At 52.4% G+C, this 24838-nt stretch overlaps 1 protein-coding gene and 1 non-coding gene across 3 annotated transcripts in view; one reads left to right on the forward strand and one right to left on the reverse strand.

Annotated features, from left to right (window-relative positions):
- MTCL2 (microtubule crosslinking factor 2) overlaps positions 1-24838 on the reverse strand; it is a 74737-nt gene that overhangs the window by 47254 nt on the left and 2645 nt on the right. For both annotated transcript variants that reach the window (XM_070472592.1, XM_070472593.1), the window contains exon 2: positions 4700-4924. In XM_070472592.1, coding sequence (XP_070328693.1) covers positions 4700-4924 — 225 coding nt within the window. The remainder of the gene's footprint in view (positions 1-4699; positions 4925-24838) is intronic.
- Positions 9526-9597, forward strand: TRNAG-UCC (transfer RNA glycine (anticodon UCC)). Its single transcript has one exon. It is a non-coding gene; the product is annotated as a tRNA-Gly (tRNA).

Here is a 24838-nt window from a genome sequence, read left to right on the forward strand (position 1 = left end):
CCAATGCAGCAGGCACAGATTTGATCCCTGGTCAGGGAAGTAGATCCCACAATGCCATGTGGTATGGACAAAAAAAAAAGAATAATGATTTTGTCATGCATTGTTAAGACTACCACTTCACCTCTGTGCACTGATTTTATCCGACTTGGTCCAACATCTCATAGCCTCACTTTTGAGTTTAGTGTGTGTTTCTGCTAGAGGTATTCAGCCCCAGGCTGTGGCTCTGGTCCCAAGTTTTAGGCTGTGAGGTCACCCAGTGAGCCCCTGTCCTGATGAATACTTCATTCATTCATTCATTCATTCACTCACTCATTCATCTGCTTAGCCCCTAGGGGTAGGACTGGTGGAGTACAGAGGTCTAGAATCCAGGCATGCCTGGGCTCCTTCATATCTCTCTGTCCCAGTAGCAGTGCAAAGTCTGGCATATACTAAGTGCCTAATAAATGCTTACTGGATGAACAAACAGATCCAAGACTACAACAAACAAAATGGGGGGAGGGCAATGAAGAAGTAAATGACTGACACATGGGGAGCTGCACCTGGCCAAACTTGGCTGGGGATGCTCCCCCCAACCACCTACACCCCCAAATGTCCAGAGAGGGCTGTGTTCCTGACTGGGGTTGAGGGACCAGCTCCTGGCAGGGCGGGGGGGGGGGGGGGGACCCAGGGCTCCTCTCCCAACTACACTCCCACCTGGGCAAGCTCCTCTCCACCTGGGGTTCACTCCATTCCCACCAAGGCCTCAACCTGGTGACCAGGTGACCCACTCCCCACCAAGAAGTCATGATCAGTGTGGATTCCTGGATCTCCTGGGGTCCATGAGTGACTCTGTGGATTTCATCCCTTCCGTGAGTCCCCAGCTGCCTTCTGTCTCCTTCCCCAGGAACCCCTTCTCCATCTGCTCTCTACCCCCCAGGGTGCCTTGTAAAGAAGGCCTAGTGCCAGGTAGCTTACAGAATTCCAATGTGGACAAATCTCAGATCCCCACAGAGCCCCAGGCCCCTGATGGAGGCCCAAAGCAACAAGGAGCACAAGTGTCTCGAGGGCAGGAGCCTCGCTGCCTGGGCCTGTCCCTTCCCCTCTCTGAGTCTCAGTGGTCCTTGGCCCCCTGGTTCCTACAGGTAAGCAGGTAGAATCAGGTCACTACCTGAGCACACACCACGTGCCTTTCAACCCTCAGGAAGTAATTTATCATCCCCATTCTGGGGCTCAGAAAGAAAAGGTCACTTGTCCAAGCTCACACACTTGGAAGCTACAGAACCAGATTTGAAATCAGGTGGGTCAGCTCTGGAGTCTTGCGCTCAGTCTGAGCCTGCTGGTGGCCTGAAACTTGAAAACACATTGTGTTAATATTGGTAATAAAACTATTAATAATAAGCACAGGGGCTTCCCTGGTGGTCCAGTGGTTGAGAAGCCGCCTTCCAATACAAGGGATGCAGGTTCTCTCCCTGGTCAGGGAATTAAGATCGCATCCATTAAGGTACAACTATAGAGCCTGCGTAGGGCAAGGAAGATCCCATGCGCCGTAACTAAGACCCAACACAGCCAAAAACTAAATATATAAAAAGCACAACGTGTGCTCACAGTGTCAGGGGCTCAGAGGGGCCCACCTGCCTGTCTCATGTGATCCCCTCATGACCCTCCCCAAGTCGGGGAGACTGAGATACTACAGGAGGCGAGCAGCTGCAGCTTCCGGAAACCAGGGCAAATCCCCAAAGCACAAACAAATGCTCTCAGCCATGAGGTCACTGTTTACAGCGCTGGGGCCCGGCTCCTGCCAAATGCAACTGGCAGCCTCCAGGTCACAGCCACCTCACTCATCGGCCCCTCGGCTCCTAAGCCTGAGGCTCCAAGGCATCTATGTCATGTTGAATCCTCAGGGCAGGGGCTGGGAGCCCTCACTGAGGAACACCCCATGTCCAGGCAGCATCTGGACTCAGTGTGGCTGAATGCTCCCAAGAGTCCAGGGAGGGTGGGAATGTTACCCCCATTGTACAGATGAGAAAACTGAGGTGCAAAATGAGAAAGTAACCTGCTCAAGTCACCCAGGAAGTAAACTGCTTCTAAGAAATGTTTTACTGGTGTGTCCTGGGGCCCCCTACAAGGGTTCCTCCAGGTAGAAATTTTCATCCTGGATTCCTGGAACCTGATACCCTCCTACAGGTTCCCAGCCCCTAAGGCTGGGGCCTGGGAATCTGCATGGTGAACAAGCCTCCAGGCTATACTTATCCATCCAGGGAGGCTGAGATTCTACCTGCTTCCTTGCCCTGGCCCAGCCACTTGTCCCACTTGTAAGTTTTTCTCCTGAACATTAACAGTAACACGCCAACCAACATTTGCTTATTTTCTGGGGGAGTGTCCCAAGCTGGCCCCTGTGCTCAGCATGCTCTTTACTTGCACTATTTCATTTTATTCTCACAAAAGTTTCTCCAGGTAGAGACTTGTTGCACCCCTATTTTCCACACGGGGAAACTGAGGCTCAGGCTGCAAAGCAGCTCTCCCAAAGCTACAGGGCAAGCCAGTGGCAGAGCAGGTCTCTGCCCTGACCTCTGCCCTCCTCATGATGGACAACGTTCCAGGGGAGATTCTGTGGGTCCTCTCAGCTGTGAGACCCAGCAGGGGGGGGCAGGGAGAGAGGGAGGACCAAGGCCTGAGGTTTCTTTCACAGCACCCACACCAATAATCCACCTGCTTGCTAAAAGCACTGGAGCTGCTAAAGCCCTGAAGATTCAGCTGCTCTAAGCCCACCATTTAAGAGAAGGGGAAACCGAGACCCCAAGAAGTGGCCCCATTCCAGTCTGCTCTTGCTGGCTGAGAAATCAGAGGGTCCCTTCCAGACAGCAACCAGTCCTATCCACTTAGGACCATCAAGCCCTTCTAGGCAATACCAGGGAAGTCAGCATTCTGAGAACCTCCGAGAAACGCCCCAGAACGTCCCCAGCACATGGGACTGAGGGAGGCAGCCAGGGCTGTCCAGCCCAGGCCGGCAAGGATGAGCTCAGCGCCCCAGCTGCAGGCTCAGGGAGAGGAGGGAGGGAAGGGGCGAGCCGATTGCTGATTGGCTGGTTCAAATCCCAACAGAAGGGGCCCGCTCCCCTCCACCCAGGCTCCAGGGGCCTCCCCCCTCACACTCTGCACACACACCAGCTGCTCCTGGCTCCTCCCAGGGAGGCACCAGCAACCCCACCAGTCCACTCCCAGCTCCAGCCTTCCTCCACGCCTTCCTCATCTAAGGCTGACTTTTGTGGGTCTTTGCCTGAAAGCCCCACCTACCTGGGCCCAAACCCAGATTCCTCTAAGCCTCTAAGGCTCTCCTTCACTCGCCACCCTCTCAATCTGGTGCTGGGAATTTGAATATTTCTGTAACCATTTATCACAGAAGCTGCCTTCTCAGATAGAGAAGAGCACTTCGTTTCTTGATTTTTTAAAAAGTATTTGTATTTAGTTATTTGGCAGCTCTCGGTCTCAGTTGCAGCACGTGAGATCTTCGATCTTTGTTGCAGTCTGCCAGATGTTCATTCGTGACATGCAGGATTGAACCCAGGCCCCCAGCTTTGGGAGTGCAGAGTCTTAGCCACTGGGCCATCAGGGAGGTCCCTGGTGCACTTGGGACTTGGAGATATAGACTTTCTTAGCTCTGTTTCGTCATCAGCAGACCTGATGCACCTGGCACATGAAAGACAGTGGGAGATGCAAAGTCCAGGGTGGGGCTAGTGTTCATTCTTCACCCCCGCTGCTTACAGGGGCCCTCTTCCTCCAACACTCCTTGTGCCTCAAGCCTCGGCTCAGAGGTCCCCCTGCAGGCAGACCCCATAGGCCCCCAGGCTGTGCGAGATGCCCTCACCCCCAGCTCCTACATCCTTGGATGACACTGGGCTGAGTGCTGAGAGCTGGGTGTCAGGCTAGGTCCCCCAGATTTGTCAGTCCCCAGACTTGGGCTCACACAGACAGGTAAGGCAGACTCCTCCCCCTGCCAGACTCCAGGCCATCCTTCTGCTCCCTGAGGCCGAGGACAGCGAGGTCAGGCAGCCAGCATGGGAGGCTGATGAGTCTGTGTTCTGCTAGCAATACAGCGGGTCCCGTGACCTTGGAGAGGTTTTTCCTTTCTCTGAGCCTCACTTTCCTCATCCAGAAAAATGGGAATAATAATAGTAGCTAACATTTTTCACTGTTTAAAGTGACCTCTTACCTACCTGATCTCATCTGATCCTCATAGAGCCCTATGAGGCATGGGCTGCTGTTATACCCATTTTACAGATGAGGAAACTGAAACATAGGTGACTTGCTCAAAACCATAATATTAGGGCATAGCGGAGTCAAGATATAAACCATCCTTATTTAACTCCAGACCTTCACTACTCCCCACCAGCACAAGAAAGGAAACTTCCACGGAACTGTGCAGAGACAACTCGGAGCCCAGCACCAGGTGTGTGGCTGCAACTCACACGGCAGCTGCTGTTGGGAGGATTCATATTGTGAATTGTCCCAAAGTGGGACAACCCTGGTGGATGATGGCCAGTCAGTTCACCAGGGATCCCCATTTACAGATGAGGATGCTGACACGCAAAGAGATGATGGAACTTGCCCAAGGGACACACAAGGAGTGAGCTGACCTGGGCCCACTCAGGCTCATGATCCTCCCCGCCACCGCACCCAGCAGGGACACCTCTGAGGACTGGGGAGGGGGGCCCAGGCTTACCTTGACGTCCTGCTCCAGGCCACGGATGAGTTCGCCATCCACCTGGCCGGTCTGGGCAGCGCGGAGGCTGCGGCGCTCAGCTTTGCGCAGCCGGTACTGCAGGATGCGACAGGTCTTGCTGGCCTGGTCCAGCTGCTGCCGCAGCTCCTGCAGCTGATACACATCCTCCTCCATATAGACGTCCCGCATCTCCAGCATCTCTGCCCGCAGCTCCTCAATCTCGTCCTGCAGAGGGGAGGAGAGGTCAGGTCGCGGGGCTCTGTGGCAGTGGCCAGAGTGCTTGAGCACAGGCCATACCCAACACTGTCCTAGGCACCCCGAGGGGGAAGGGGGGTCTGAGAGTGGTAGGCTGCACAATGCAACCCCCCTCAAGTGCCCACATCCTAATTCCCAGAATCTGAATATGTCACCTTACATGGCAAAGGGACTGTACAGATATAATTACATTAAGGATCTTGAGATTGGGAGATTATCGTGGATTTTCTGGGTGTACCTAATATAATCACAAGCATCCATTAAGAGGGAGGTTAGGGACTTCCCTGGTGGTCCAGTGGCTAAGACTCCATTCTCGAAATGCAGGGGGCCCAGGTTCGATCCCTGGTCAAGGAATTAGATCCCACATGCCTCAACTAAGAGTTCGCATGCCACAACTAAAAAAAGATTCTGCATGCTGCAATGAAGACTGAAGAACCTGTGTGCCTCAACTAATTCATTTGGGAGCAGCCAAATAAATACATAAAAATTAAAAGAAAAAAAAAGGGGGAGGCAAAGCAATCAGAGCAGGAGTAGGCGATGTGGCAGAGGTTGGGGTGATGTACACTGAAGGTGAGAAAGGGCCATGGGCCAGGGGAGGCAGGCAGCCTCTAGAAGCAAGAAAAGGGAATGGATTCTCGCCAGAGCCTTTACAGGGAAGCAGTCCTGCCAACACCTTGGTTTTCAGACTTCTGATCTTCAGAATTGTAAGATGATAAGCTGGGATTGCTGCAAACCACTAAAGTTCTGGTAATTTCTTATAGTAACAACAGGAAACGAATACACTGGGGAAGCAGAAAAGGGCTCATTCAACAAGCATTTATGGGCACCAACTGCATATCAGGCCCTGTGCAAGCAGGGGGTTGGGGAAGGAGCATGGCAACCAAGACAAATGTGGCCCTTTCTGTATTGTCTGTGTGGAGCCCCAAGTATCACTGGCTAGACACATTGTAAATGGACAGATTAAAAAAACCCTCAGATACTGTTAAGTTATGATGTTGAAGCTGAAACTCCAATATTTTGACCACCTGATGCGAAGAGCTGACTCATTTGAAAAGACCCTGATGTTGGGAAAGATTGAAGGCAGGAGGAGAAGGGGACGACAGAGGATGAGATGATTAGATGGCATCACCAACTCAGTGGACATGAGTCTGGATAAACTCCGGGAGTTGGTGATGGACAGGGAGGCCTGGCGTGCTGCGGTTCATGGGGTCACAAAGAGTCGGACACAACTGAGCAACTGAACTGAACTGTTAAGAGCTATGAAGATAAAAAACCAAAAACAAAACACGTGGGTAATATGATGGAGTAATGGGGGAACGTGCCATGGCTGGGGAGGCCACCCCTAAAGGGACATTGGAGCTGAGGCAGAAAGAACACACATGAGACAGAGGGGCGGGGGGAGTGTGTGCAAAGGCCCTGAGGCAGGAAAGAGCTCAGTGTATCAAGATACAGCAAAGTGGCCAGGGAAGCTACAGGGGTAAGGTGAGGCTGGGGAAACTGACAATGGTCAGCAATCCAGGGCTTTGAAGGGCTGAGTAAAAAAATCTGAGTTTGGGACTTCCCTGGTGGTCCAGTGGTTAAGAATCTGCTTGCCAATGCAGGGGACAGAGGTTTGATCCCTGGTCTGGGAAGATTCCACATGTCATGGGGCAACTAAGTCCAGGGATCACAACTACTGAAGACCCTGTGCTATAGAGCCCATGCGCTGCAACAGGAGAAGCCACCACGAGAAGCCCGTGCACTGCAACTAGAGAGCAAAGTCTGTGCCTAACAACGAAGAACCAGTAGAACCAAAAATAAAAATAAAAAATAAAAGAATCTGAGCTTGGGTTTTAAGTGGAGGGGGTTGGGTTGAGGGGGGTGACCTCACTTCCTCAAGGCAGCTCCTGACCACCTCTGTCATCAGTTCCCAGATGTCCTTCACTTCCCCTTTGTCAACATAAACACATCAGTATTTCTTCATTTAATAGTCTATCTCCCAGAGACACTGTGAGTGCCAGGGGCGGGGTGGAGTGGGGCTTCCCCATATCCATCTCACTCTCTACTGTATCCCCCACACCCAGCATAGGGCCCAACATCCTAAGTGCATGGTGACATGTCTGATTTTAGGCAAACAACCATAACGAGACACACCAACCTGCAGCAGTCATTAGACAAAGTGTATGCAGGGAGCAGTGGGGAGACCCGGGAGGAGAAACCAATGATCACTATGTCTAATACCAGATGTGAAAGATGAATCACAAATAAAAGGATCTATCTTGTGTGTGACTGAACGCGTTAAATAAGACTGTAGACTAAAAAGAGAAACTGAACTACTATATATAAAATAGATAACTAATCCGTGGAGAAGGAGGAAGTGGGCCAGTCAATGATCACACCAGTTAAAGAAATGAGGAAGTGAGGGGTCCACACGCATTTCAGCTAGCAAGATTAAGGAAGCATAAAGGAAACGGCACTCAGGAAGTGTGGGCCAGTTGGCTAAATCCAAGCTAAACCAGCCTCCAGATGGGCTTGTGTTCAAATCCTCACCATTCCATTTACAGAACATGCTGATGAGGAGGATGTGGGGGTCTAAGTGGACCCCAAGCTCAGAGAAAGCCAAAGGGAAGTGCAGGGCATGCAAAACTAATGATGCTAGGCTACATTAAGATGTATGATATTTAGGAATTCCCCTCGTGGTCCAGTGGGTTAAGAATCCTCCTTGCAATGCAGAGGATGTGGGTTCAACCCCTGGTCAGGGAACTAGGATCCCTGAGGAGCAAACTAAGCCCATGAGTCCTAACTACTGAGCCTGCACACTCTGGAGCCCATGTGCCACAACGAGAGAGTCCGTCCCCCGCAACAAAACATCCCACCTGACTCGGCGAAGATACCACGTGCCGCAACGGAGACGCCATTCAGCCAAATAAATAAATAAATATTAAAGATAAATGAAATTAAAAAAAAAAAGATGTGTGACATTTAGATCAAAAGAGGTGACACCCCTCAACACAGGACCATATCCAGGGCACTGAAGTCAATTTTGCAGGACAACTTAAAAAACAACCTTTTAAATAACTGATTTTTCTATTTATGAAAGTAAATGATGACCATAGAAATAGTTTTGAAAATATAGAGGATACAAACCACGCAAAATTCTTCCACCTGGTCCTGAATCACAGTGCTTCTCAAAGGGTGGTTCCTGGACCAGCAGTGTTGGCTACATCGGGGAACTTTGAAATTCTTACACCCTCACCAAGACCTGCTGAATCAGAAACCCTGGAAATGGGGGCCTCCGAGTGACTCTAAGGCAGGGTGTTTCCTTACAGTCGTTTTCTCTAAATGGGCAAGAGTCCCTTGTCTCAGCACACAAGCTCCCCCAGCCCAGAGCCTGGCACAGAGCAGGGTCTCAGTAAGCATCTATTGAAGAAGTGAATGAATGAATGATCTTTCTCACATGAGCAGCTGCCTCTCCAGGCCCGCCCTTCACCACAGTCCATTTCTGAAAATGCAGGATGTTGCATTCATGCCAGCTCCATCTCTCCATGGCAGCCAAGGGGGGCCCAGGGCCCTTGGGGGTTTGTCCCAGCTGCAGGCAGAATGCAGTCAGCCCCTCCTGGCACGGTCCACAGGAGAGGGTGAGTCCACAAAGGCTGGCTTGTGGGCCGCATAGCTGGGTCTGCTGGGATGGGGGCAGCAGAAGCTGGTGAAGGCGGGACGTAGGCCGGGGTTAAGCTTTTGGGGTCTGAGGTGGGGGCTGGGAAAGAGGCTTCTGGGACACAAGGAGGGGGCAAAGAGCAGAACTCTGCTTTCCTCCGAGGTTCTTAGACCTTACTGAGCCTCTCCACCTCCCGGGACTCCTGCATCCAGGGGCTGTCTGATCCAGTGGAGGGAGCTGGTGGGGAATTGCTGGCAGAGGTGGGGAGCTCAGCCTTTCCTTCGAAGACAGCTCAGTGACCCAGTTGAGCCCCACACCCCAAAAGCACGGAAGTGGGGAGAGAGGGGCCAAACTCCACTGGACTCTGCCAGCCCTGTGGCTACTCAGTAGGGTTGTCAGACACCAACTCCCGCCCCATATCAGTGGGGAAACCCAAACCTCATCCCCCACAGCAGACAGGAAATGGCCACACGGCCCAAAGGTGCCCACCTCAGAGCCTGGGGGCCCCTGATTCTCAACCCCCTGTCAGAAAGACCAGACTAAAGAAACTGAGGAAGGACTTCCCTGGAAGTCCAGTGGTTAAGACTCCTTGCTTCCCCTGCAGGGGGCACAGGTTCGATCCCTGGTCAAGGAACTAAGATCCGACATGCCATGCAGCAGGGCCAAAAAGCAAATAAGTAAAAAATTTAAAAACGAATTTAAAAAAAAAGAAGTTGAAGAAAGGTGCCTAGATTGGGCCCAGTCTGCCAGGCCTCCAAACTCATCCACTCTGGCTGCTCCTTCAAGGGAACCTCTCCTCCCCTTGAAGCTTAACCTGATTGTTTAACCTGAGGACGGGGAGTGGAAGGGGGAGGTCTGGGGACTAGATCAGACACCCATGCTACAGCCTCGATAGCCAGACTTTCCATTTACAGAGAATGTTTATTTTGGGAATTCCCTGGTGGTCTAGTAGTTAGGACTCAGCACTTCCACTGCTGTGACCCAGGTTCAATCCCTGGTCAGGGAACTAAGATTCCACAAACTGTGCAGTGCAGTAAAAAAAAAAAAATTTATTTTGCTCTGATTATAGAGGTAATGGGCTTCCCTGGTAGCTCAGATGGTAAAGAATCTGCCTGCAATGCAGGAGATCCGAGTTTGATCCCTGGGTCGGGAAGATCCCCTGGAGAATGGAATCGCAACCCACTCCAGTATTCTTGCCTAAAGAATTCCATGGACAATTCATGGGGTCACAAAGAGTCGGACATGGCTGAGTGACTAACACTTTCACTTTCATAGAGGTAACACCTGTTTATTGGGAAAAACTTGGAAAAAAGAAAAAGCAGGTAGCTTTCTATCTCCTTCCTGATTCTTGCTGGTTTCTGTGTTAGGTTCACGCTTCTTACCCTGGAATCCAGCCCCAACTCTCCCCAGGTCTCCTCCTCACAGCCCTGCCTCTGCCCGAGAATCCTCAGCCCCCATGTCCAGACATGCCCTCAAATAAAAAACAGCTCACTGATTACCAGGCCCAGTCCAAGCAGAGTACATGCACAACAGTCTGATCCCCTTACCAGCCCTGTGATGTAGGCAGGGAAAATGTTCCCACTTTGCAGATAAGGAAACTGAGGCTCAGAAGTTTCCCAGAGGCATTAAGAATCTTCCTTGCAATGCAGGGGGCGTGGGTTCAATACCTAGTCATGGAACTAAGACCCATATGCTATGAAACAACGAAGCCCATGAGCCCCAACTAAGATCTGATGCAGCCATATTAATTAACTAATTTTTTTAAAAAGAGAGAGAGCCTAGGCTGCTCCAGCACTGGCCTCAGACCCCAGGCCTCCTGCCACCCAGGAGGATGGGCAGGGTCTGGTCCCCCACCCACACCCTGCCCACAAGTACATTTCAGTCTATCCCCACCACAGTCCCTAATGACCCATGGGGTCAGCCTGCAGGAAGCAGCCTCTCAGGAGCAGGCCAGTTCCCCAAAATGGACTGATTCCCAGGAACCCTGGGGGAATTGGCCAGGAAGAGTCTCTCGGTCCACGCTGGGCCGGAGGGCCAAACATGAGCTCACACAACCGCTAATAATAGCGTGGCATTGCATGGCAGCACGCGGCATCCCATTTTACAAAGACGTTCCACGTGACTCATCTCGTGGGTCGTCACAGAAGCCCCAGGGCCAGGCAGCACAGGAATTACCATCTCTGTTCTAGGGGCAAAGAACCGCAGAGGAGCACAGGGAGGTGGGCTGTGCCCAAGGTCACCCAGAGACATCTCCAAGCAGGACTCAGGCTCTCTCGTCTGCACCAGAACGCAGGGAGCCCATGAACTTCAGTGGTAAGGGGGAAAAAAAAAAGAACGTCTTTATTTTTCACTAACACTAACTAAAAATCAACATTTCCTTCTATTCTGGACAAACCACAGTTGTATCAGCAGCACTTACGGCTTTGACACCAAGAGAAACCACATAGATTTTCATAGCATATAACAGTTGTTGCAGAAATGTCAAAATATCCTTAACACTCATCAGTACCTTGAAATTACAGTGTTAATAGACCTATTTCCAGATCTTATGAGTTAATAAGCACACCTATTACTATGTCATCATTTAAATATATACTTTGTTAACTATATTTCCATATCCTTGCTTTCCTTTACATTTTGTTTCAAACATTGAGAAACACTGTTCTGAAAATTACTCTCAGCAAAGAGACTAAAGGGAGACATGGCACAAAATAAGACAGAATCTGTGTTTCCTCTGGAGCCGCCTCATCTATAGGGTCTGGGTAGCGACCCCAGACCCTCACTCTCCACCATCAGGGCATAAAGCTGGAGAAGAAGAACTCTGATTTCAAGCCACATTTAAAATATTACAGAAAAGGGGATTCCCTGGCAGTCCAGTAGCTAGGATTTAGGGCTTTCATTGTGGTGGGTGGGGGTTTGATACCTGGTTAGGGAACTAAGATCCTGCAAACTGTGTGGCATGGCCAAGAAAAATACAAAATGTTCCAGGAAAAAATACTTTCAGCAGGAAACCTACTGGAATGTAAGATGATTAATCTGCACAATGAGGACAGAAGGGAGGGGTTATATGTGGGGCTACTGGAACATTCGGAGGGGCTCCAGATACATGGGTCTGATGGAACTGGTCTGGGAAAGCAGCTGGTGAGAAGGTCTCCCAACCCACGGGGTTGGAGGTGCAAGGGACCAAACAGGAAGCCCCTTAAAGAAACACAGCAAGAAGCAAAGGGCGGGAGAGCCCCCAGCAACAGCTCCCAGTTGGCCCAGAAGGGACAGGAGGAACCAGGGGGACAAGAGGTTCCTGAACACATGAGGGGGTAGCCTCTTAATAGCCAACACAGAAGAGACTATTCCAGAGCTGAGGTCCCCTGGCTAACTCCTACCCCAGAGCATCAGCCCGCATGGAGCTAGGGTGGGCCCCAGCAGGTGCTTGTTCACCCAGCATCCCCAGGGAATCCTGAGCTGGGCCCTGCAGACCACATTCTAGAAACCCTGGGATACCAAGGCTGGGGCAGGAGCAGGAAGCTGGGGTCCCAGCCCACCCAGCTCCCATGGGGACTCTGCACTGCCTGGGCCTCCTTCCTCTCTGTATCTGTCTCCCATCTCCTCATCCCTCCACCTCAAATGCCACCTCCACCAAGAAGACTCCCAGGCTACTGCAGGGCACAGCCATTTTATATGAAGAATTATTGAGTACCTACGGGCTTCCTAGGTGGGTAAAGAATCCACCTGTCAATACAGGGGATGCAGGAGATGGGGGTTTAATCCTTGGGTTGGGAGGATCCCCTAGAGTAGTAAATGGCAACCCATTTCAGTATTCTTGCCTGGAAAATTCCAAGGACAGGGGAGTCAGGTGGGGTCGTAAAGAGTCAGACATGACTGAGCACACACACACAGTGAGCCAGATTCATCACCAAATCACTGGATTTAGTCCCCATGATGGCCGGTCTACTCCCCACTAATCTGTTCTCCACTTAGTACATGGAGTGATTTTTTTTTAACTGTTGATTCTCCTATGTGAAATCCTTCAACAATCATCAAACTCTGGAAACAGCCCCAATGTCCCTCAACTGGTGAATAGCTAAATGGTGGTACATCCATATAATAACTACTCAGCAATAAAGAGGAAGGAACTGCTGATACCCACAACCACATGGGTGAAGCCCAAAGGCATTATGCTAAGTGGAGGAAGTCAGACTCAGTTGGCTATGGACTGTATGAAGCCATTTCCATGATATTCTGGAACAAGCAAGATTATAGGGACAGGAAACAGATCAGCGGTTGCCAGGGCCTGGAGGAGGGAGGCCCTGACCACCAAGGGGGAATGTCGGCCGGGGTGGGGGGTGCAAGAGCTGGTGTGGCTCAGCTGCTTTAGTCGTGTCCGACTCGTTGTGAACTGTGGCCCGCCAGGCTCCTCTGTCCATGGGATTTCCCCCAGGCAAGAATACTGGAGTGGGTTGCCATTTCCTTCTCCAGGGGCTCTTCTGACTCAGGGACTGAACCCACGTCTCCTGCATCGCAGGTGGATTCTGAGCCGTCGAGCCAGTGGAGAATGGAATGATTATGGTGGTGGTTACAGAGCTCCATACACTTGTCAAAGCTCATTTTACTGTATGTAAATCACCAGGCCTGAGAGCAAAAGAGAAGCTTGATCCTGCTAACCTGTCCGCCTTCATCTTCCCCAACTCCTCTCATCAGCCACTCAGGTCTTTTTCCAGAAGCCAGAAGATACCTCGCCTGTCCCACCTCTAAGCCTCTGCCTGGATTCCCCTCCCCTGCATCTCCCATTACCGGCTGCCCGTTCCTGCTTGAAGCGTCCACTTAAAGGCCACCTCCTCAGAGAAGCCCCCCAGGCCCATCTAGGCCCATCGCGTCCATCTCAACCCTGTTTTTCTTTCATGGAACGTAACACATGTCCCAGCCCGACTACACCCCTGCTCAGCTTCAGAGAAAAGTGAAAGCGTGAGTCACTCAGTTATGTCTGACTCTTTGTGACCCCATGGACTGTAGCCCACCAGGCTCCTTTGTCCATGGAATTCTCCAGGCAAGAATACTGGAGTGGGTTGCCCTTCTTTTCTCCAGGGGATCTTCCCAATTCAGGGATTGAACCCGGGTCTCCTGCATTGCAGGTGGATTCTTTACCGTCTGAGTCACAGGGAAGCCTCACTCAATTTCAAACCTTACCCAAATTTATCACTTCCTTCCCAGGTTCTAGGGACCCAACCCATCAATGGGCAACAGACCCAGCAAGAATGACAGCTGAACTGAGGGATCCAGAAGCTTCGCTCTGCGGGATGGCTACCACTCCACAGAGGCCTGGGAGCCCCCGCCTGGCCGGCCTTCTCTACACCACCCTAGCCACCACGGTCCCTCCCTCAGGCCAAAGCCCAGGCTGCTTGCCCATCTGCCACCCTGGCTCTGGCCGGGCCACTCACCCCCGCCTGGAAGGGCTGACCTGCAGGGTGGGCCAGCAGTGGCCACGAGGGCGGCATGCCAGCCCCCCCGAGAGGCCAGGGCAGCCATCTGCTGTCCCTTCTGCCCGTCCTCCAGGGTCTGTCAAGGCTCCAGATGAGATCATCGCACTTGGACCCCAAGGAGGGCAGAGGCTATGCGGCTCCACTTCCTTTCCAGCTCAAAAGCCAAGAACTGCGGGAGCAGTAGCTGGGGGGGGGGAGGGCAGAGACGCCATCATCCCTTCACAGGCAGGGGCTCTGAGGTCTAGAGGGGGCCTAGGACAGCCCCACCATCCCCTAGACTGTCCAGAGCAAGCTGGGAGGGACTCTGCGCTCCCGTTTCCCAGCTTAGCCTCACTGTGGGGAGGCTGGGCTCTAGCTGTAGTGGAGTCAGGGTCAAAGGTCCTGGAGAAGGAGGGCCTGGACGCCAGGCAGGCATGGCCATGCCACACAATGCCCCCTCCCCCGGCACGGAGGCTGCCTGGTCTTAGGGACCCCAGGGTCATGACGGAAGACAGAGTCCTGGGCTTGCCTCTCCACCAGCAACAAATGACCACAGGCACAGAGCTTCCTGAGCGCTCGACATGGGCGAGGTGGCACACATTATCTCGCTGTATCCCAAGCCATCCCCGCTGACTGGTGAGGGGCTGAGGTCAGAAAGGCCACCTCAAGGTCACACGTCAGATGGCATGGCTGTTTCGAGTCCAATTTGAGCTCTTGTAAACTAGACTAGACAGTATCTCCGATGAGACAGTAGTGACAATAATAAGAGCTAATATTTACAAGGGCTTACCCTGTGCCAGACTCCAGGCTGAGCACTGAATGAAGGTCCATTTCCTCAATGACAGTCCCTTTCAGGCAAGTGCTATTTTATAGACACCCATTTTACAGATAAGCAAACAGAGGCTCAGGAAGAAGAAGAAGGCTCCAAAGGCAATCAGGTGTGAGCCTCTCAGATGTGGCACAGCTCTATGCATGAGACCACAGACACTCTCTGGTGGGAGCTGTGTATGTGTCCGCATATGCATGCATGGGCAGGGGGCACGTTGAGGAGGGAGGAGATGCCCGGAAACCACTGACCTCCAAGGCCAGGCCTGACTTGTCGCTGTCCCATTCCAGGCCTCACTAGCCAAAGCAACGAGACCTCTGCAGGCCCTGATGCCTCCGGGTTAGGGGGCGCTCAGAGCGGGGACACCCAACAGTGTCCCTCCAGTCCTTTCTCTGTTGACAGGAAGGAAGGTAGCATTTGGATCTGAATGTATTTAAAACATCCCCCAGAGGCTTCCCGGGTGGTCCAGTGGCTAAGACTCAGCGCTCCCAATGCAGGGAGCCCAGGTTAGACCCCGGGTCCAGGAACTAGATCCCACAGGCCTCAACGAAGATTGAAGATCCTGTGTGCCAAAACGGAGACACGGGCAGCCAAAATAAATGATAAATAAATATAATTTTTAAAAAATTCAAAATCATCCCCACACACACACACAAAAAATCATCCCCCAAACAGCCTCTGGGCTGCAGCCACATCTCTGAGCAGGGATAGCACAGCGCTCAGAGGTGTACAGGGAGGGAAGGCGAGGTTGGAGAGTCAAGGGAGTGGCTCCAGGAGGTGTGGCCTGAGGCTCCAGGAGGTGTGGCCTGAGGCACTGGCACACCCCTGCATCGCACACCTCCCAGCCTTTGCCAGCACCATTCCCCCTGCCTAGCATCCTACAAAGAGCACCAGGGACCCCAGTCCTTCTGCCTCTTGCCACTTACAGACTGTGTGACCTTTGGCAAGCCCCTAAACCTCTCTGAGCTTCAGTTTACAGACACCAATGTGAAAGGAAGGGGTTAAGTCCCACCAGGGTAAGATCTCTGTCCTCCTGCAGAGCGTGGGAAGGGGGGATGAAACCTGTGATTATCTAGTTAATAATGTAATTACTTAGAGGCAAATGCCCCAAAGGAGCCTACAAGAAGCGCCTAGGTGTCTAACTCAGGAGCCTGGCCTGGAGCTGAACACAAGAAGGTGGAGGAGGACACCAAGGGAGGCGGAAGGAACTGCAGTACAAAGGCCCCGTGGCAGAGAGAAGACAGGGACAGAGGCTTGGGGTGCACAGAGCGCTCAGGACTCCGGTGGAGCGGGGGTGAGGTGAGGCTGAGAAAGGTAGGAACACACAGGCCACCCAGGCGCTTGGGCAGGGCTCAGGAGGGATGTGGAGGGGAGAGCTTGAGGCACCTGACCCGGAAGAACTCATGTGGATCTGGGGCAAAACCACGGTAAAGACAGCTGGTCCAGCCTGGCTATAGGACCCCGAACTCTTTGGAGTCTGAGATTCTCTTTGAGGCACAGGCAATGGGAGATTCTTCACCCCACTTCTAGAAAGTGGGATCCCCAAAGGTGGCCCTCCATCAGCAAAGAGGTATATCCGGGTGAGAGCCTACAGCACTGGCCTGACTTGGGGCAGGAGGGTAAAGGGTGGGTGGCACAGGGAGAGATGTGTTTGGGGATACCCACAATGCACTTCAGCTGCACACACACATCCCAGGCCCCTGCTCCACGCCAAGACCCACACCCAGAGCCAGGCACAACCCGTATTGTCAAGGACCCAGGGCTTGGGACTTCCCCAGGGGTCCAGGGCCAAAGACTCCACACTCCCAATGCAGGGGGTCTGGGTTCGATCCCTGGTCAGGGAACTAGATCCCACAGGCTGCAACTAAAGATTCCACATGCCACAATAAAGATCCTGTGTGTAGCAACTAAGACCCAACATAGTGAAATAAATAAATAAATATTAAAAAAAAAAAAAAGACCCAGGGCTCACAGGAAGTCAGATCCAAGCCTAGTGATAACGAGTGATGAGGGTGCAGAGCTGTTGAGCCCTTACAGGCCCCGGATAATCCTCACATACATGCTTTCTTGTATTTAATCTTCACGGCAACACTACGGGGCAAGCACCATCAGCATGCCCACCCATTGTACAGATGAAAAGACTGAGGCTTGTAAAGGCAAAGCTCACAGAAGAAAAGGCAGAACAAGGCTTCAAGTTCAAGTGAGCTTGGTTCCAGACCACAGTGCTCTCTACCACCTTGGACCCCAAAGAAAGGGGAAAGGCTGGCTTGTTGCTCCCACCTTCTCCGACTCCCCACCATTCCTCAGAGAGGCCAGCACCATCCACTGACCTGTGGGGCTCCTCAGTGACAGCCAGGGCCAGCCCGGCCCAGAACACCCAAGTCTCTGGCTCTTTCCCCACCCCAGTTCCCAGTTCCTCCTGCTGCCAGAAGGAAGAGAATGTGACTGCATATGAGGTCATGCCTGTGGGGCACCCAGGGGAATGATCTTAGCTGTAACCTTGGCTGCTGGTCAGGCCTCTGCTTAGAACTTAGCCAAGCTCCTCCCCTGAGGAACTCTTTCTGACCCAGAGACTACACAAGTGGGGCTCCCTCCCTTCTCCTGTGCCCAGGATGGTGCCGAATGTGCTTGTATACCTGACTATTAATCCTCCCAAGTGCTCTGAAAGAAAGAAAGGAGTTAAGTTCCCTTTGTTGTTGTTTGCTACAGTGGGTATTCATTGCAAACTGGGAGTTTCTCTTAATAGAGAGCATAGACTCTAGACTGTGTAGGCTCAGTTGCCCCACAGCATGTGGGATCTTAGTTCCCTGACCAGGGATCAAACCTGCATCCCCTTGCACTGGAAGGCAGATTATTAATCACTGGACCCCCTAAGTTCCCATTTTACAGACAGGAAGACTGAGGCTGGAAGAGAGGCCTTGAACATGGGGTTCATGGACAGGGAAGAGGCAACGAAGCAAGGTTTGGTCCAGACCTGATCCCCCAAGCGGAGTTTCTCCACCTCCCTGCTGAGGCCCCTGGGCCTTGTGCCCTGTGCTGAAAACACATGGAAAGGAGGCAGTGCCTGGCCCTGCTCTGGGTCAGCACAGCCCCTACCAGCAAGGTATTCACAGTGCCTCAGCTCAGCTCAGCACAGTGCCCTTCCCCGCAGGCCCAGCTCCCCTTCCCCACACCACTGCCCCCGCCCACCACTCCCCCCAACTCTTCTATTTTAAGCCCATAGTCTGCCTGCAGCCCACCTGCAGACCCTGATCACTGCCTTTCATTCAATCATGCAACAAATATTTATTGAATCGCTAGGATGTGCCAGGCACGGTCCCAGCAGCTGGACACAGAGGCAATCATTCAAAGCTAACTCCTCAACTTTAATGCCTCCTCCTCCAGGAAGTCTCCCAGGCCCCTCCTCTGAGTGCCCACATAACTTCCTCTATCCCAGTCTCCTTTTCCCAGGCAGAAACAGTCACTCATTAGGGACAGGAATGGTACAGTCCTCCACAGCCCCCAGCAAAGGGGCAAGGGAGGAGGCAGATGAGGGCAAGCAGGAAATTCCAAGGAGATTAGGAGGGAGGTGCCCCTGGGCACTATTTCTCCCACAGGCAGGCCTGACAATTGCTCCACTTGGCTCACTGGGCCCCGGCCCAAGTGTCGTGTGTCCAGGGCCTGAGGGCCTTTGATGCAGTTTCTCCACCTATGTGACCTGCCAGCCCTTTATCTGCCTACAAACCATTCAGTCTCAGTCAGGCTCCAGGGCCCCCAGATCCCGGAGGTTGCAAAATCAAGCCCCTGTCACACTCCTCACTGTTTCCAGCAACCTAGTGGAAGGAAGCCTCGTGGAGGCGCTGAAAACAGTAGTTTGTACACATGAGCTCCAGGGAGACACGGGCCAGGATTTCCTGTGTTTCTGTGTGGCTGAAATGTCACAGCCAGTGTGTGTGTGTGTGTGTGTGTGTGTGTGTGTGCGCGCGTGCATGTCTGGGTATCCTCCTTTGTGGGTCTCTGGCTCCTGCTAGCAAATGCTACAGACCTGACATCTGAGTGCTCTGTGCTCATGCCCTGCCTGTGTCGTGGCTCCATGTCTTGTTCACATGTGTCTCCTGGCTGTGTGTGTCTGTGAGCCCGGGTGTGCAAGCCTGGGTCTGCTGTTTGCAGTCTTTGGGGCAGACGCAGTGGAGGTGTCTGGGTGATGGGCAGTGTCTGTGCCCTCCTGGCAGGGGTGGGTCTGCGGGTGTCAGCACCTGTGGGTAATGAGTCTGTGTGGGTTTGCACGCGTCCGCATACGCACATGTACTTCCGATATGTCTGAGACTGTCTCCAGGGTGTGTCCATCTCTGGGACGCGGCCAAGCGTGTCTGGCGGTGTGTGAGGGTGTGTTTCTGAGCCTGCCGTCTCCTAGAGGGTGTGAGTCTGTGCTGTGCCTGTCCAGTAACGGTGGGTGTGAGGAGACACACGTGGTGTATCTTGCGAGGGTCTGTGTACTTCTCTGAGCAGGTCTCCTCTCTAAGATGCCCGGAGGTGCGCTTCTGAAAAGCAGAGAGCACAAGCCTGCCCATGAATGGGTACATGAGACGTGTGTCAGTGGGCGTGGATCTCTGCGCATGCGCTGTGAATATGGGTGCCTGTGTTTGTGTGTGCAGCAGACAGTGTGCCCAGGGACACAGGCCAAGCCCCTCTGCCAGGAATGCTGGGAGCCCTGGGAGCTTCGTGGTCCTCCTAAGGCCTCAGCAGCAGCCATCTCACATTTTCCATCTCATTCTCCATCTCGTAGAGCTGCTCCCTCCCCCCATGACAGGCTGAAGATCCTTAAAGACCCAGTTCCTAGAGTTGCTTCTTCCAGGCCACCTCTCGGCTGCCCCGGAGACTGCTGCGACTCAAGACAGGGACTAGCCAGGAGCTTTGCTGACCGATGACCGCTCCTCTCCCCCTACCCAGTAACAGGCAGATTAAACCCTTCCCCCTACAACTCCCGGGAGCTCAGAAATGCTTCACAGCTTGCTGGCTACTGCCCCAGACACCTGGCACGGGGCCTGGTATCCAGGAGGCACTTGGAAAATATATGTTGAATGAATGAATGAATGAATGAATGAATGAATGAATGCCTGAAGAAGCAAGGAAGGGAAAGGTGACAACCAGGACAAGCACTGACATTTGCTGTGTGCTAGATGTATATCGGGCTTCCGCAGAGGCCCAGCGGTAAAGAATCCACCCGCAATGGAGGAGCAGCGGGAGATGTGGGTTTGATCCCTGGGTCAGGAAGCTCTCCTGGAGGCAGGCATGGCAAACCACTCAGTATTCTTACCTGGAGAATCGCATGGACAGAGGAGTCTGGCGGGCTACAGTCCATAGGTTCGCAAAGAGTCGGACACGACTGAAGTGACTTAGCACGCACGCACATCTACATCGTCAATTGGAAAAGGGTCCCCACTTGGAAAAGGGGCAGTATGCTTATCACCCATTCTCCAGAAGGGGAAACAGAGACTCAGAAAGATTGAGAATCTCACACAGCTTGTAACTGGCAGAACCAGGCGAGAATCCTGTTCTGTGAAACTTGGAGGCACGGGCTGCTTCCTGCATGGGAGAGGGTGAAAGAACAACTGGGGAAGGGGGCTCCCTGGAGTTATCTGATGAGGGTCCCAAGTGTACCAGCTGCGCAGGTGACATAACCTCTCCGCTTCCTCCTCTGTCAAATGGGTCTGATATCAGAACTCTCCACATAGGACTGCCGGGAGGAGTAAAGCGCTTACTTAACTCAGGGCCTGGCACTCTGGAAATGATCTCATAGTTGATAGCTTTTGTGCGCAAGAGCCAGAGAAGGCTGGTAATCAGTGGTTTGGGGGTCCCCAGGCGGGCTCTAACATTCCAACACTCTGGATTCCAGCCTAACCATTATCTAAACCTTAAAGCTGGATCCAACCCCCCATCACTTCCTCCAGTCTCAGACCCCTGGTCCCAATCTCACTCTGCATTGATGCAGGGTACATATCCATGTACACACAGGCAGGCATGTGGGCCCCCCACTCCCCCCCACCACACACACACTGCCTACAGGCTCCAGGCCCTCAGCCCCAGCCTAGGTTATTCTCTACTTGCTCCCAACAAGTCTTAGCCTAGGACACTGCACACAGTAGAATTCCTCTCACCAACCTATGTCCCACACTAGACCGGTTGTTAGCAACCACAAGCTCATGTTCCTCTCAGACTGTGAAAAGAACAGGATCCAGGGTTGGACCAACCAGGTTTGGAATTCTGGCTGTGTGAGCTGGAGCCTTCATTTGCCCAACTATACCCAATGGGAACTGGAGGTGAATTAGATGCTTCCTCTGGTCACTTCTGGGCTGACATCTAAAACTGGCTGTACTTCCAACTTCCCAGGTGGCACTAGTGGTAAAGAACCTGTTTGCCACTGCAGGAGACATAAAAGACACGGGTTCGATCCCTGGATAGGGAAGATTCCCTGGAGAAGGACACGGCAACCCATTCCAGGATTCTTGCTTGGAGAATCCCATGCACAGAGGAGCCATAGGGTCACAAAGAATCGGACATGACTGAAGCGACTTAGCATGCATGCACGAACTCTTATGTGTAGAACCTCCAGGGAGGTGGGGAGGGCTTGCTTCATGGAGTCCACACAGTACGGAATGTGACCCACACCTTCCTGTCCTCCCTGGAGCAGCTCCTGATTTATTAACATCTTAAAGCTAAGGGGATCCACCCTCCTGTCTTCTCCCAGCTCTATCAAGAATGAAGACTTCAGGGCTTCCTTGATGGCTCAGTGGTAAAGAATCCGCCTGCTAATGCAGAAGACACGGGTTCGATTCCTGGTCCGGGAGAATCCCACACGCCTCAGAATAACTAGGGCCATGCGCCACAACCACTGAGCCTGTGCCTTAGAGCCTGTGCTCTGCAACAAGAGAAGCCCACGCCCCACAACTAGACAGTAGCCCTTACTCCTCGCAACTAGATAAAGCCTTCATAGCAACAAAGACCCAGCACAGCTGCACCCCCCAAAAAAAGAATGAAGACCTAGACATCCTCTCTGTTCTTTGACTAATAATTATGCTAATTGCCTAAAAGGTGCAGGATTTCACTGCTTGCAAAAAGTCTTCTTGTCTATTCACACCTCCCTGATCCCTGTAAACAGTCCTCTGAGGTTGCCCAGGCAGGTTCCATCATCTTCATTATACAGATGAAACAAAAAGAGAGCTCAGAGAGGCCACGTGACTCACTTATGGCCACACAGTAAATGACAGTCAGGTCACAAAGCCAGATCTTTGGGTTCCAACTCTCAGATTCTTCAGTCCACACTGGGTGGTTCCCAGCATGTCCTAATGGTACATGGGCAACAGTTAGTGGTGATGGGGAAATGGAAGACCTCAGACCACCAGGATTTTGAAGGTCAGTCAATCTGTCTGCATCTTTGAATCCTGGACCCTTAAAAGTTAATAACCTTCAAGGTAGAGAACATAGATACCAAGGGGGAAAGGAGGGGATGGGATGAATTGGGAGATTGGAGTTGACATATATAAACTATTGATAATGTAAAAATAGATAACTAATGAGAACCTCACTATTAGAGCACAGCGAACCCTACTCAGTGTCCTGTGGACGTTGAGAAATTGGAAGGAAAAAAGAGGGGATATAAGTATACATATAGCTGATTCACTTTGCTGTAGAGTAGAAACTAACACAACATTGTAAAGCAACTATACTTCAAAATCTTTAAAAAAATTTTTTAAAGTTAATAACCTTCACACTTCCTTGGCTGGAAGGACCCTGAGGTCAGGCAATTTCAACTACAGCCTTCACATAAACCTCTTCCTAAATCCTCCTCAAGTAATCACAACCACTACATTTTGTTCAGTTTACAAGCTGTTTTCCACAAACCCCATGTCTTTATCTAACAGGCGAATAACTCCAGCATTGAATAACCCTGAATAACTCAAGTGACAGCAAGCTCACTCCCTTCTCTGTAGCAGCTCCTCACTGGGAGAGAGCTGCTGGGTTTCCACCTTACCCCCTGGGGCCCCAGAACAAGCCTCAGGCCACAGGAGATCTGCTGTCATCATCTGCAAGGCCTTCCCCAGGCAACAGGTCCCAGAGCCTTCCATCAACTGGGAGGTGAGCTTGATCAAGGCCCCACCGGGCTCGGAGGGACTCAAGCCAGGCAGCAGCAGGCCTGCCGCGGACATGCTGGGATCTGGAATCTCTCCTGGTAACTCAGTTCCTGCATCTTAGACGCAAAATGGTCCAGAGGGGCAAGAAACACGTCAAGAGTACCAGGTACTCTGACTCCGAGCCTGGCTGCCTGGAGAACTGGCTCTGGGACCTGGAGCAAGTCCCCTCCCTGCTGTGGCCCCAGTTTACCCATCTGTAGAATGAACAAAACAAGTCCTTCTGGGACTTCCCAACCGATTCAGTGGTTAAGGTTCTGCACTTTCACTGCAGGGAATGCGGCTTTGATCCCTGGGTCCGGGAACTAAGATCGTGCATGCTGCACGGCGTGCCCCCCAAAACAAAACCAAACAAAGCACTCAACTCCTGTAATAGCCTCTGCATTTACGGCCCACATCCAGTCTCTAGGTTTTCACCTTGCCTCTGTGAGGCTGGCAGATGGAGAGAAGATCAGGGACTGATTCACGTGGACACAGCATTAACCTCACAGTCCAGTCCTGCTCATCTCTCCCATCCAATCTCCTCCCTCTCCCCCCTCTCTCCAGGCTCGGAACTGTTCCCTGGATTCCACAAGTTTCTTCCTACACCTGGAAGGGTCTCACTCCAGCTCCTTATTCAGCTGGCTCCCTCTCATCCCGGCCTCCCTAAGCACCCCCAGTCCCACCCTCATGTGCTCTCAGCACGCTGTGTCCCTCCCACCCTTATCACAGTCCGTAGTGTGAGGCAGTGTGTGACGTAGTGTATGACTACTGTCTAATTCCAGTCTCCTCCACGAGGACCAGCAGCTCCATGAAAACAGACACTTCGTCCTCAGATCTATGTTAGTGCCTGGTACACAGCAGGCATTAAGTAAATAGCTGGCGAATGAATGAATGAGGGGCCAGGACTGCTTTGGGTGGGGAGGAGGCTCTATTCCTTCCCCACAGAGTCTGCCAGAGAACATGGTAAGCGCCCACGGAAATGTGTCATGTACCACTTGAGAATAACAGTGGTGGAAATTACCCTCCTCTGAGGCTCGTTCCATGCCAGGCGCTCTCATGGTGTTTGCGCACATAACTCATTTAGCCCCTAAGGTTGGAAGATGTGTGATGTCTCTTTTTACCACGAGGAGACTGAGGTCCAGAGACATTAAGGGACTTCCCCAAGATCACACAGCCAGGAAGGAACACTCTCCAGATCTAACAGTGGCCTGAGGCCTGCACGTGAAGCCAGAAACACTGAATGAATGAGGGAAACTGAGGCTGAGCCCTGACACAGGCAGTGGGTGGTCCCCAGCCAGGCCCTGGCCCCTGTGAAGCCTCAGGTTCAATCTCCAGCCTTCTGGAACTATTTTCCATCCTAACAGTCATGGGTGGCTCAGCAGGAGTCCAGAGCTCTGCCGGGTGACTTCCTGGGATGAACAGGAGCTGGTGGGGGTGGGTGCGGGAGACTGTGAAGCCAAGTTCTATGGCCCATCTTCCCTGGCCAGGGGGAGCGATGGAAGCCAGGAGGCAGGATTGAGGAGCTCAGGGTTCGAGTTCAGAGCAGGTCAGGCACCACCTGGGCAGGGCCAGGCCTTCTCTGGCTTATCTCCCTCCTCTCACCTACCCTTCACTGTCTTCTCACAGCTGGCTTGTGAAGACTGCAGGAGCTGACTGAGCCCCCGACTGCCCACATTGAATGGGGGCTTCAGGAAGGCTTACCCTCCCAATTAACAGATAAGAAAACTAAGGCCTGGCCTGGGGAAAGGTTAGAGGCTAAAGGGGTAGGTTATTCTGATTCAGACAGACCCTATCCTTCTATTGTACAAGAAGTTACTT

The sequence above is a fragment of the Odocoileus virginianus genome, chromosome 9 (genome assembly GCF_023699985.2).
Source record: "Odocoileus virginianus isolate 20LAN1187 ecotype Illinois chromosome 9, Ovbor_1.2, whole genome shotgun sequence".
Taxonomy (NCBI): Eukaryota; Metazoa; Chordata; class Mammalia; order Artiodactyla; family Cervidae; genus Odocoileus; species Odocoileus virginianus.